Source organism: Electrona antarctica (assembly GCF_951216825.1).
Source record: "Electrona antarctica genome assembly, chromosome: 13".
NCBI classification, from domain to species: Eukaryota; Metazoa; Chordata; class Actinopteri; order Myctophiformes; family Myctophidae; genus Electrona; species Electrona antarctica.
This window is the reverse complement of record NC_136794.1, coordinates 3,462,419-3,476,932: the sequence shown is the minus strand read 5'-3', so window position 1 is coordinate 3,476,932 and position 14,514 is coordinate 3,462,419. Positions and strand designations below refer to the sequence as shown.

The window sequence follows — 14,514 nt, the reverse complement described above, 5'->3', positions numbered from 1 at the left end:
ACATGCCGATCTACAAGCTCAAAACGCGTCGCAGCGCGACGTGTTTTGAGCTATTTTTGCTATTTTTGCTATTTTTGCTACGACAGTAATATATGGCCCTAGGGAGTGAGTGTGGAAATATAGTGGCCCTCTCCATCGTCAAAGTTGCCCACCCCTGCCCTAGAGGCAATAATACCAGCCACACGCATGCCACAAACACCATGCAAGGCACACTCCACCCTGATTAATAATTATATACAGAGATCGGGAGCATTTTAAACAGGGGCCTTTGTGTATTTGAAATATGAATTTGAAATAAAAAATGTTGTATTGTTGTGTCATTTGTATTTGGCTGGGACTTGAACATGTGAGATGTATTTTCATTTATTTTCAAAATTCAAAAACCTAATTTGTACCTCAAACACATTTCTCAGACCAGTATTTTGTAAGTTGTTTCAAAAATACTTTTTTATGTATTTTTGACCATCTCTCTCTTTCTCTCTCGCTCTCTCGCTCTCTCTCTCTCTCTCTCTCTCTCTCTCTCTGTGTGTGTGTGTGCGTGTGTGTGCGTGTGTGTGCGCGCACGTGTGTGTGTGTGTGTCTGTGTAACAGAGAGAGAGAGAGAGAGGGAGAGCATGCAGACAGGAAGGGACAACAAAGCCAAAACAGATAGAGATAGAGGGAGATCAAGGACTGTCTAAAGAGGACGAGACGCGAAGACCGTACGGGCGACGCCATGTTGCTTATGGTGCTCCATGGAAGGAAAGAAACATGCGCAATGGGCTATATGCAGCCAACACTTCCGCGTTCAGCTTCCTTGGTCTGAACTGCGCATGTTTCTTTCCTTCCATGGAGCACCATAAGCAACATGGCGCCGCGCGTACGGTCTTCGCGTCTCGTCCTCTTTAGACAGTCCTTGAGGGAGATAGAGATGGGTCACAGAGTGCAGGACAATGGCACCGTGACTCATCGACTTCAGGCCAATGAGGTGACGGAGAGGGCAGCATGGAACTCACCATCTCACCCCGACAGACAAAAAGCACAACCTGTCACTGTTGGAGGGCTGTGCGTGCTGGTTTGAGTGCCTGTGTGTGTGTGTGTGTGTGTGTGTGTGTGTGTGTGTGTGTGTGTGTGTGTGTGTGTGTGTGTGTGTGTGTGTGTGTGTGTGTGTGTGTGTGTGTGTGTGTGTGTGCGTGCGTGTGTGTGTGACGGCTGGTTAGCAGAGGGGTGGTAATAAAGTAGTCCGCCCCCTCGTTACGTATGATGAAAGTGTGTGTGTGTGTGTGTGCGTGCGTGCGTGCGTGCGTGCGTGATGCGTGCGTGATGAAAGTGTGTGCGTGCGTGCGTGCGTGCGTGCGTGCGTGCGTGCGTGCGTGCGTGCGTGCGTGCGTGCGTGCGTGCGTGCGTGCGTGCGTGCGTGCGTGCGTGTCCATGTCTGTGTCAGGGGCTGTTATAGCAAGACTGGAGGAATTTCAGCGACCCGTGCAGCAGTTCCTCCATATGACGCTAATTGCAGCAGAAAGGGGACAGCCTGCAATAGGTCCTTCTTCCCATGGCTGAAGCCAGCCATGGGGCTGCTTGTATGTGTACTCCATTGTCATTCCACTCCTCATTGTCTCCCCCCCCCACCCCCCCACCCCGCTCGGTTCTTCCAACAATGGCCAGCTGAACGAGGACCCTGCGGATCCCCTCCTGTCATTATTAGGCTCCTTTATAGTCCTATTGTAACCAAGCACCCAGGATACTGTAGAGTGGAGCTATATCGCTGTCATTCAACAGGGCTCGCTCTACATACAACTATACTGCACTGGGAGGGGAGCTACACACATGGCAGCTAAAGGGTCTAGTCAGAGTAACACAGATCCGTCCTGGGCCATGGCTCAGTGGTCCAGGCACCTTGGCTGGTAATCCAGTCTGGCAGTGTGCCGCGCGTTCGACTCCCGATCCCGACGGCCTTTACTGCATGTCACCCCCTCATCTCTCTCCCCATTTCCTGTCATCCTACTGTCTGTCCCTCCATACAAAATATAAAATAAAGGCGAAAGCCACAAAACAAAACATTAAAAGAAAAGAGTCCCACAGATCCCACTGCTACTCACGTGTGGAATGCCCTCCCCCTTCCCTCAAAACAAGCAAATCACTGGCTTCCTTGAAGACAGGCCTAAAAATGCACCTGTCAGCAGGTCAAAGGGAGAGGAAGTGATCGCCCCCCACCACTTTATCCTGATTATCCCCTTTCCGATTTACTTCGGAACCTGTACAGGGCTATAAATCTCATGTTTAGAGAAATTTCATGTTGTTGTTGTTTTGTTTTGTTGTAGGGTTATTATTATTATTATTATTATATCAATTGTTGTTGCTGTTCTGGATTGTTGTTCATGTCATGATTGTGTGTGAGTGTATGGGACCAGAATGGAAACAAGACCGCAAGGTCTTTCTTCGGTGAGGTCCTTTTGGACAAGATGCTTGACTTGACATGATAGTTTTGGAACCAGTGGTGTAGGTATAGGCTTCTGCTTCAGGACTCAGTCAGCACCTAATGCTGATGACCTAATATCCAATTAGCTTCATCATCTCTATGCGTCTCCCTAGGGAGGTCCTTGATGCACGTCCCACTGGGAGGAGACCCCGGGGCAGACCAAGGGGCAGTTGGAGGAAACACAACGACTCACTGGCCTTGGAACGTCTCGGGAGCTGTTGCCCCCGCGACCCGACTACAGATAAGCGGTTGAAGATGGATGGATGGATGGATCTCTATGACACAAGCTTTGCTGAACCTCTATATTTAGAAGGAAAAACAAAAGTGCCAGATTAGATTACAGTTATTATTATTATTATTTATTTATTTATTTTTTGCGGCAATTACTCCCTTCAACCAGAGGTTATGCCTAATTTATATACTGAAAGATAGTTTGAAATAACAGATCTATGGCTGCATTGTGCTAGCGGTCCAGGCACCTATAGGCTGGTAATCCTAGCCTGACACCGTGTCGCGAGTTCGAGTCCCGATCCCGACGATCTGTGCTGCGTGTAACCCCCCACCCCCCCACCCCCCCCATCGCTCTCCCCATTTCCTGTCAATCTACTAAGGCAGACAAATCCCCCCAAAATATCTTAGCAAATAAATAAAATAATAACAGATCTATAAACTCACTATGCATCACATTTCAACAACACGCTGTGATAATTATGTTACTTTTGGTGTGTGATGACATTGTACAATGACATAAATCAGGCTTGTATACTATCATCTTGCGCCACCCTTATCCCTTATCCCTAAACTTATATGCCATTTTTTACTATTTTGAAAATCATTTTAAAATAGTTCAACTAGCCGATCTACATCTACACGTTGTGAGCTTGTAGAGCGGTTATTTGAACTATTTTAAAAGGTTTTTTAAAATAGTAAAAAATGGCAAATAAGTTTAGTGATAAGGTTTAAGAGGTAGCGCAAGATATAGCCCTATATATGTATAGTCTTTGTTAACATTGGAAACCAAATTACTTGATGTCTAAAACTATATGGGGCAAGACATGAACTTCAGCAGTAAATGCTGTGCAAGGCTACGTTAATGTTTTCAAATGTCATCCTGGTGGTTGAATGCCTTCGTGGATTATCTCAGACTCGTCTCAGCCTCTTTCGATGTATTTTATATCCTTTTCACGCCCTCTCTTAACGACTGTCACTTTCAAGCAGTAATTGGCCACATCACTCCGGCAAAACGTGACACTTCTTTGTCCGCGCAAGATTGGTCACGGATGTACCAGGGAGGCAAATCAGCCGAGGCCGGCCTGGTTTGGGCACGGTGCAGAGGCTCAAGCTGGACTCCTTTTCTCTCTAAAACAAGCATCTGGAGTCCTCCGGGCCAGTGAATACGAGTGGAAATATATTCATCCCCATGCTGTTTTGTTAAATCTGTGGATGTAAAGCCGTGGTACCCCCCCACGCCCCCCCTCGGTGACCCCCAAGGATCAGAGACCAGGTTGTCGAAACATTTGTAACATTTGGCCAAAGCAAATCTCAGGCTGCCTGTTGAATAGAAGCCGAGAGAGAGAGAGAGAAAAATCCCCCAGGACCCCTCAAAACAACTCCCTATCCCATCCCCTGCATCGCCCCCCCATACCCCTCGCCCCCCACCGCCCCGTTCCTTTCCCTGGACTCTCTCTCTCTCTCACACACACACACACACACACACACACGCACACGCACACGCACGCACACTAACACACACACACACACACACGCACACACACACGCACGCACACACGCACGCAAACTAACACACACACACACACACGCACGCACGCACGCACGCACGCACGCACGCACGCGCACAGACGCAACACACAAAATTCGCCCGCATGAAGGCTCAACCCCTCACAACCTCCAGCAAATCCCCTTTATCTTTCCCCAGCCAGATGGGGCCGCTGGAATAATAGCCAAAGCCCCCAATGAGTTGCATTCAATTTGTCCGGCCGTCTAAAGGAGCTTGTAAGCTTTCCTTTTTGCAGTTTGTGTCACAGTAACCATGGGAGGCTCGCTGGTGTTAGGACTTAATTACCTCCTAATAGCTGTTGTTGCGCTAAAGCTCCCTCGCACGGCGTCGCGTATAGACAGTCCAACACTCTAGCCCATTCTGACCTGAGATCAGATTCTAAAAATGTCTTCTACTTCCTGAGAGTTTTCTGAAAAAGCTATGTTTCTATGTCAGTCGCTCTTCGATTTTTCAAAAATAGCAGACCTACAAGCTCGTAGCGCGCCACTCGGTGGCGCGCTATGAGCTTGTAGATCTGCTATTTTTCAATAGCTAAAGCATAACATAATGCTAACACCAAAAGGGGTTCCCGCCCAAAATGGGCTAGTGTCCAGTGTCCAGAGAGAGCCTTGTGGGACAGAAAAGGACATCTATGTTTCTCAAAAACCTGCCATGTCCCAATTTTGTCCAGTGATGTTATGCGAGGGTTCACACCTGTAAGTTATATAGGCGAGAATTATGCGGGAGCACCATAACCGTGCGTGCGTGCGTGCGTGCGTGCGTGCGTGCGTGCGTGCGTGCGTGCGTGCGTGCGTGCGTGCGTGCGTGCGCGTGTGTGTGTTGCACAAATGCACGCACACACGCACACACACACCAGGGGCTGGACTGAGACAAAAATTCGGCCTGGTCATTTTCGCAACCGCAACCACAACCAGCGCGCAGATACTCTACTGACTTTTCGGGGGCGAGGCCCATATATAAATACGTGAAATACAAGCCCTTAACACCACCACATTTACAGTACAACATAAATGATACACAACCAACGGACAAACTAATTTAACTAATTTGACCCAGACCGGCCAACCAGAGCGTCGGCCCACCGGGCGCATATGCCTGGTACGTCCTGTGGCCAGTCCACCCCTGTCACGCACGCACGCACGCACGCACGCACGCGCTCACACACACACACACACACACACACACACACACACACACACACACACACACACACACACACACACGCGCGCGCACACACGCACGCACACGCACACACACACACACACACACACACACACACACACACACACACACACACACACACACACACGCGCGCGCGCGCGAGCAGTGGCATACAGTCTCTCACGTTTCTCACTACAGACTTCAACAAAAGGGGAGAATTTTACTTCATTTGCTTCCAAGATTTCCAGGGAGAGAGTGAGAAGAAGGCGTGAGAGGGGAGACTTTATTCATGTTTTTCAGTTCATTTGGCCTGCACTGGTCAGCTCTCCAGACACAGAGAGACTGAGGCGGGCGGGGGAGGGGGGGGGGGGGGTGGAGAATTCCCTATCCCTTTTCCACTCTCCTCATTTCTTTTCTCTTCTCTTTTTTTTGTTCTGTTGTCTTTTTTTCTTTTTCTTTTTGCCAGGCAGATTAGCAGGATTAAGTATGGCTCACATATGCTGCCCCTCACTATTGGTATTCACCACAACACTGGACCCATATAGCACCACCCATACTGATGATGGAGGAGAGAGAGAGAGAGAGAGAGAGAAAGAGATGGAGAAACAGTGAGTTGTGGAGGCTGGAGGGGGTGATGAGCGTTTTGAGTGTGAGAGTCAAAGGTGGAGAGGAAAGGGAATGAGATATGCTCGCTTTTCATCTAAATTCCTATTGATAACATTACGGACAACCTACTATATGTCTCTCGCCCAATATAAAAATATACTCTCTCTCTCTCTCTCACACACACACACACATGCACACGCGTGCGCGCTCGCACACACACACACACACACACACACACACACACACACACACACACACACACACACACACACACACACACACACACACACACACACACACACACACACACACACACACACACAGGCGCTCTCTCTGACTCTCTCTCACTTTGACACACACACGAGCACGCACGCACGCACGCACGCACGCACGCACGCACGCACGCACGCACGCACTCACGTACTCACGCGCACACACACACACACACAGCTGTCACATTGCAATTACATAATTATATTGTTGTGTGTGGATATTTGGCTCTTCTAAATAAGGGTTGCAAGCGGAAAACCTTCACAATGCGCGATATACTAAATAGAGTAATAGATCTTGGCGGCCAGACGGTTAAAGGCCCACTTCACCCCTTTTGCAATCAGATCTTATTTAATGATGTTTGGGAGATGTTTGGTTTTTTTTTATGTGGGTAATGTGTGTTTTTAGATATTTTAGTATTTCAAAGTGTACATGATGTCATGGACACTGCAGGTCTCACTTCCTTCCTGGACTACAATTCCCATAATGCTTTGGTGCACTGCTCCTCCTTGTGGATAGGGTGGAGGTAGTCCTGCAGGAAGTAAGTGAGCCCAGTGTCCATGACAAAATATCTAAAAACACATATTACCCACAAAAAAACAACAAAAAAACAGGAAAGTGTTTCTTGTCTCCCAAACATAAAATAAGATCTGGTTGCAAAAGGGGTGAAGTGTCCCTTTATAAGGTCATCTCTCACACTTTCATGCAGTCACCTCACTCTCTCCCTCACTCCCTCACTCCCTAGATTTCTTTCTCCCTTCTCTATTTCACTCCTTTTCAAACTCTTCCCCTGCAGTGCACTTTTTCCTCGACTCGCTCCCCTTATATATATACCGTCTTCCCCCTCTCTGCGTGGGGCATGCATGCTTGTTTACCCTGGAGGGATTAGTAGATGAATAAATAGGCCCGGGGAGAGATACTGAAGCGCTTGTACCAGCGACATGTCTTCTTCCTTGCTGTAATTAGCATTGTAAAGTTGGGCCACACACTCACAGATGGCCCCCCCGCCATTGCCAAGCACATCATACAGCTATAGGGCACATGCAGACAGGCAGGCGGGCAGGAACACGCACGCACGCACGCACGCACGCACGCACGCACGCACGCACGCACGCACGCACGCACGCACGCACGCACGCATGTGCACACACACGCACACATGCACAGACACACATGCACATTGCACACACACACATGCACGCACACACACGCGTGCCCGCACACGCACGCACGCACGCACGCACTCATGCAGTGCGCAGACAGGAATGCATTGACACACACAGGCGTATGCACACATATACAGAATACTTGCAGACTTGCATGCACACAACCAAACATATACATTCAGAAACTATAATCATTATTAGGCAGTTAATTTAAGAATATAGCCTATAATAGGATAATTTAAGTCTTAAAAGTTGAAACTGCTGCAACACACGCAATACTTTTTCATTGAATTGAAAATGATTCCGTTCTTTTAATATGAAATGGATAATGTTATGTAATGTGTTATCTTAATATTTATATTCATGATAAACTTGTTAATTGGCTGTATAAAAACAAATGTGTAATACTGTATTGAAAAGTGCTATATGTCACCCCCATAATCTAATCTCCAGCCTAATGTCAAGTGGTTAAGAACATGATCTCATAAATAAATGGAGGGATACAGGAGTGACGGGCAAGAAGGAATTATGAAGAAACTCACTCAGCAAACACAAGCTTTCCAATCAAATTTAGTTCACCTTTTTATAAATGCATAAACGTGTCCATTTACATGCATGTAGACCTATGTTTTTATTTTATTTTTTAAACTGGGATTTTATTACAATTTCTTGTGCCAGATATATACAGGCCTATATAGCTCAAGGTTCAAAAGGCTATATTACTTACTTATTAATTATACTATTATACAGTACTGCTATAGGCTATATTGTTCTAATTATGACAGGCAAGCTGTCAGTCACTATATCATATAGGCTGGCATTTAAAATAATGATCCATAACTTAACCCATTCTGGGCGGGAATCCCTTTTGGGATTACATATGATTTTGGGGGTCCTTTACATGAAATATTGAGCACCATGCACTCATATAGAAACAAAGTATTTCAGGAAACTGTCATGAGACATTTGTTTTTATTTCGAAATGAGCACAATGGGGTAGACCCTTTCTCTACACTGCATGATTTTATAAGATTCCGCCCTCATTAGCATAATCTTATTTGGGGGGTAAATAACAAACAAGGGATTCAGAGGTGAAAACAGCTCAGTAAAACTTTTGATTGATTGATTGAAAAATTGTATTAACAGTTTGCAGAATTACAGTACATTTCAAGCACAAACTCAATACAAAGGCTGTTAACTGTGAGTGGACGACCCAATTAAGCATTACACTTGTTTACAACAGGGTCCACCATGTTCAATTCATCAAAACATTTAGAGATGTACAAATAGACACTTCTATATAGACAAAGAACAGATTACTGATTACTCTATATATATTTACTTGACTCCATTATTTATAATTTATTTTGTAAATGATTAACATGAAGACCCAACGGACATTAGAATTTTACTATATGAACACATTTTGACTTGATTTATCAAGCAGATAACAGAAAAGATTAACGCCATTCCATTTGGAAATACACGGGCCAATCAAGGTTGCTGCAATTTGTTTAGTTTATTTCAATTTGAATTGTTTTATAAGGTCAAGCTCTATATTCCATGCAAGAGTTATCATTGCAATAGAGTTTTTGTTATAACAAACTCAATCATATTATTTTCTATTCAATTTAAACCCATCTCTCTCTTATATCTGTCTAGCTATTAAAGTAAACAGAAAATACATGTTCAGGTGGGTCAGCAATTTCATCAACATTTGAATCTTATTTTATAGTGTTCCAATTATGTCTGCATCCCCCCCCCCTCCATCATGAGTTCTCTCTCCTGACTGGATAAAAGTGATATCCCGAACCAGATCTGAAAATGTATTTTCTGCCCCTGCATATACTCACTGAACAAGCACTCTATATTGCAAGGCTACACTATTGGAATTTAAATAACACTTTATACTTTATCAAGACAAAACAAACTAAAACACAGCCTGCCTTGTATAGGCTACACCTATACGGATTTAAAAGAGCTCAACATTTAGAGACAATTATAGCGATTTTAATATTTTTGACTGCCTGATTCAGCATGTCATAATATTTCAATCTGGACAATGACCACGATGTCAGCTTCAGTTACCAAACAGCAAATCACCCGGTAGCCTGTTATGTATGTGTGTGTGTGTGTTCCTTCTGCTAGAGCCTGTCTTTGCCGCCAACAAGAGGGCCACACGGCACTGGGTCCATACTGCACTAATTGAAATTTCACAGATCATCATAACCGTTAAAAAACCAATTTTGCACGCTTCATTTATTAACGTTAGAAATGCGCTTAAAGAGGCGGCCATCAGCTGCTGCGGGCGCTCCGGGCGGGGTGAATGGGTTAAAACAATAAGCACCACATTAACTCCAACTGCAACCCGCAACATATTGCATTATAAGCTCACGTATAGCCTATATAGGCTTTGAACTTGTGTGGGTTTTTTAAAAGGAGTAATTTTATGTCAGTGTCTAATTCTTTTCTACTATAATATATATATTTTTTTTTCTAAATTACATTTTCGATTGAAATCACGAACAGCTTTCCGATTTTAAACTGGGTTTAGATTAATAGGTCTACATTTTATTGCCCGTTTTAATTCGCTTTATAGTTTAGACCTGTTGGGCCGATTAATAGATCATTATTATTCTGTGCAGGGTCGTTGAAATCTGTTCAAAAACAATTCAAAACAAAAAGGAAAAACTGACGAAAAAAACAAAACAAAACTTAAATCATAAATGATAGGCTATATTGTATATAGCATTGCCTATATGTTTTCTGTGACTGCCTATAGGCCTACACTTTAAATAAACCGGCTGCGAGAGAGAATGTTCGTTTCGTTATATGGCTATAATAAAACAAATATGTGCTGCCATGCACACACACAAGTAACATTTTCTCAAGAAGCCATACGCGGCATGTGTGTCTAATTCATTTAATGAAGATAGTGTTTCTTTGTAATTACATCAGACACTGGAGCAGGAGAGGAGAGGAGAGGAGAGGAGAGGAGAGGAGAGGAGAGGGAGAGGAGAGGAGAGGAGAGGAGAGGAGGAGGAGGAGAAGGGAGGGGAGGGGAGGGGAGGAGAGGAGAGGAGAGGAGAGGAGAGGAGAGGAGAGGAGAGGAGAGGAGAGGAGAGGAGAGGAGAGGAGAGGAGAGGAGAGGAGAGGAGAGGAGAGGAGAGGAGAGGAGAGGAGAGGAGAGGGGTCCTCCCCATCCATCCTCCTCCCCTCGCCCATCCCTCGCAGGGAGCTGATTGGCTGGCGGAGAGGCCGGCAGGGACAGCGACGGGCATTGTCCTGGTGACACCAACGGCCCCTCGGCGCTGCCGTGCCGGCTATAAGAACCTGCGCTCGTGCCCAGGCGTGCCAAAAGGGCTGTCAGTCTAGTCAGAAGCGATTTGTGGAGTATACTACTATAGTAACAAGTGCATGTTTGTGGATCCAGCATCACGTTTTCTCTTCATCGTGCTTGGACAATTTGTTTCCACGGTAGGTTTAACAATTTCAGTATGTTGTTGTTTGCTGTGGCGCTTTTGCATGAGTTGACATTAGACTATGATACAAGCATGCAGTCTGCACTTTCATCTTTCGAAAATGCCATGATATTATAGCCTAAATTAATGTAGCCTATCGGCATATTTCTCCACGTATAGTAGCCATATTATAGGCCGAATCAGTAGCACTGCGCGTTTGAATCTCCGAGAGATTCCAATGAAGTTGACTTACCGGCTATATACTTACATTTCTCTCTCGTCTCTCTCCAGAAACCCGCAGCTTAAATGAGGACCATGGATTCCGACGCCAGCCGCGTGTCCAGCAGGCCATCCTCCCCCGAGGTGGACCACCACATGTTCCTCTCGGCCATGAAGAAGTCCGCCGCTCACCACCATCACCACCACCACCACGGCTTCTCCGGCGCCGTGTCGTCCTCGACGCAGAGCGATTCGCCACCCGGCGGCGACGGTCACCACAACACCCTGATCCCGGCGGACATGCGCAGCCTCTGCAGCAACGACGACGACGACGACGACGACTCGCTCGCGTCGCTGCGCATGCTCTCCAAGAAGGACCGCAAGCTGCTGTCGGAGGGCGAGCTGCAGCACATCCGCCTGAAGATCAACAGCCGCGAGCGCAAGCGCATGCACGACCTCAACGTGGCCATGGACGGCCTGCGCGAGGTGATGCCCTACGCGCACGGGCCCTCGGTGCGCAAGCTCTCCAAGATCGCCACGCTGCTGCTGGCGCGCAACTACATCCTGATGCTGAGCAACTCGCTGGAGGAGATGAAGCGGCTCGTCAGCGAGATCTACGGCGCCGGTGGAGGCGGCCACGCCGCCGCGCACGGCTTCCACCCCGTGTCCGTGTCCGCCGCCTGCGCCACCATGGCGCACGGGGCGCCGCTGCCCGGCCATCACCCGGCGCACGCCTCGCACCCGTCCGTGGTGCACCACCCGCTGCTCCCGCCCGTCGTGTCGTCGACGGCGTCGCTGTCCTCCGGCATCCCCACGCTGACGTCGGTCAGACCGCACGCCGCCCACCATCACGCCCACCACCACCATGCCCACCCCGCGAGCCACGGACTCCTGAAGGCACCCGGCGGCGGTGCGGCGGTGGGCCCGCTGGGGAGCAGCGCCTTCCCGCACTGGGGCGCCGTGGGCTCGGTGGCCACGCCGGGGTCCATGCCCTGTCCGTGCAGCATGTGCCAAGTTCCTCCTCCTCCTCCACCACCACACGTGTCCGCCATGAGCAGCGTCGTCATGCCGCGGCTCACCGCGGACTCGAAGTGACTATCACTGTTAGCGCGCTATGGGGACGAACTCCATAGCGCGATGGCATTATATGGAGACGAACTTTTGCTCCGTTGATTGACAAGCTGCGGCGGGAGCGCTTCAAGAAACCATGTCAACATGTTTTTTTATGTTTATTTATCTCTGTTGGTGAATTATTCGTTGCGTGCACGTGATGGTGTGCTTTTGTTTCTAACTTAACGGTTATTATAACTGATAATATAACAGGTGTTTTCTTTACAGTTTTGAGCCCCTCTCTCTCTCAAAAAAAAAGAACCACAACGAAACATCAGCTTATTCATGCAAAATTGTACTGTTTTATGTATTTGTTCTGTTCGGTTTCTGTTATTTTATTTCTTGTTTTTAAAGTATTCGCTGCATTCCGGCGATTATAGTTTATAGCTTTCCTTTGCTCTGAGCCGGAGGTGAAGCTCTCCGAACTGAAGTTTCATCCCAACTTGAAGGAGGCCACACATGATGTAGAGAGTGTAAATATGTAGATTGGTTATTATTCTGTTTATATAGTATGTATGAAGATATTTTATATTAGACCATTGTTAATGTCCATGGGGTGTGTCTTTCTTTCAGCCACGGTTATATTATACCATGTTTGCACCTGCAGCTTTCCATGTTGTTTATCACTGCCAAGCCCCTCGCACGCGGCTGTATAGGCCTACTTGTGTATATATGTTGATCTTCACCAATTTTCCTTTGTTGCCAATAAGCATGCCATTCATTCACTGCCCCGACGCGAAGAAGAAAGAACGACCACCTCCTTTATTTTTTTATTAAAAAAAGAAAAAGAAAAAAGTGCTAAATGATATTTATTTACTTATTTTCGATGGGATTTCATAAGAATCTACTGTGATTATGTTGGAATTTTAAATGTAAAATAAAAAACGTCTAATTGGAAAAATATACTTGTTTTCGTCTTCATGTCCTATAAGGCTATATATATATATATATATATATATATATATATATATATATATATATATATATATATATTATAGCCTGTGAGTTTCTGTTCACACACGCATTTCACAAAACACTGATATTTATGAAACACTGATTAAATATATATATATATATATATATATATATATATATATATATATATATATATATATATATATATATATATATATATCCACCAATAAACGACCAAACACTGCATGGCCTATATAATAATAATAATAATAATAATAATAATAATAACAACAATAATAATAATAATAATAATTTATTTTATAACAACAACACAACAATAGCTATATTATTTTATCATTTTATTATTGATATTTTGAAGTAATCAGTGAAGGACATCTCTGAGAAAATGTTTAATTTTTAAAGACAAATATGCATCATAAATTAACAAAAGGCCATAGTCTATACATTTCCTTATAAAGGGAACAGAATAATTAGACAGTGACCTTTTCTCCCATGCAAGTCAACGTATTTTATTCATAATTAAACAATAATACATAACAGCTCTCTATATCAAATATGGAGACGCATAACCTTGTAGATTCACCTTCTTTGACCTTATTTTGACCTTATTTTAACGAAAAAAAACGAAGAAAAGAAAAACCGAACCAATTTCAGATTCAGTTTGACTTCAAATCAAATGACCGATTGTTTTTCATATAATATATTAAATATGACTTTCACCCGCTTGACCTAACATTTAGGCTACAACACGTCCATGTGGCTGCATTACATGCGTCAGAATATTCAGAAGAACATATTTTGTTTGTAACTTTGGTTCTCCTTCAGACTTTGCGCATAAGGTGACTTATTACTTTTTTGGCACTGAACTTGGATTTGTCCACCACGCGCTCAACACACGCCTTTGCTGTCACCGCAAGCATGTTTGGATTATTTAGGCACGAGTCCAATTGGAGCATTCTGGAATGTTTTACACTTTGATGAGATGGGTAAAAAGAAAAGAAAAAAAGAACAGCTCATAATGCGGGCCTTTTGGCTGTTTTGTTTTCCTTTAAGACTGCTTGACAGGAGGGCACTAAAATATTTGGATAAGCTATGCAAAATATTCGAGCAAACAATCCCTGAGACATACGATAAGCCTCTGTTTGGAGAAATACGCGAGAATAAATGAATATAGCTCGGTATACATTATGAAAAGGTAGCAGCTGCATAGCAGATTGTGCATCCTGTTGCAAATGTTTTCGAAAGGCTTTTGAAGCTGGAACGATATGGACTAAAAACCGACTGGTGAATATTCATGACTGTTACTTGTTTATTCGTCTATTTATTACA

The 14,514-nt window shown here is 45.1% G+C and overlaps 1 protein-coding gene across 1 annotated transcript; it reads left to right on the top strand.

Annotated features, from left to right (window-relative positions):
- Positions 1–11,226: 11,226 nt before the first annotated feature.
- olig2 (oligodendrocyte lineage transcription factor 2) lies at positions 11,227–12,234 on the top strand (the record flags this gene model as incomplete). The annotated part of the gene is made up of 1 exon (XM_079518626.1): positions 11,227–12,234. One exon carries the CDS (start codon positions 11,227–11,229, stop codon positions 12,232–12,234), a length of 1,008 nt encoding a protein of 335 aa, XP_079374752.1.
- Between the last annotated feature and the right edge of the window lie 2,280 nt (positions 12,235–14,514).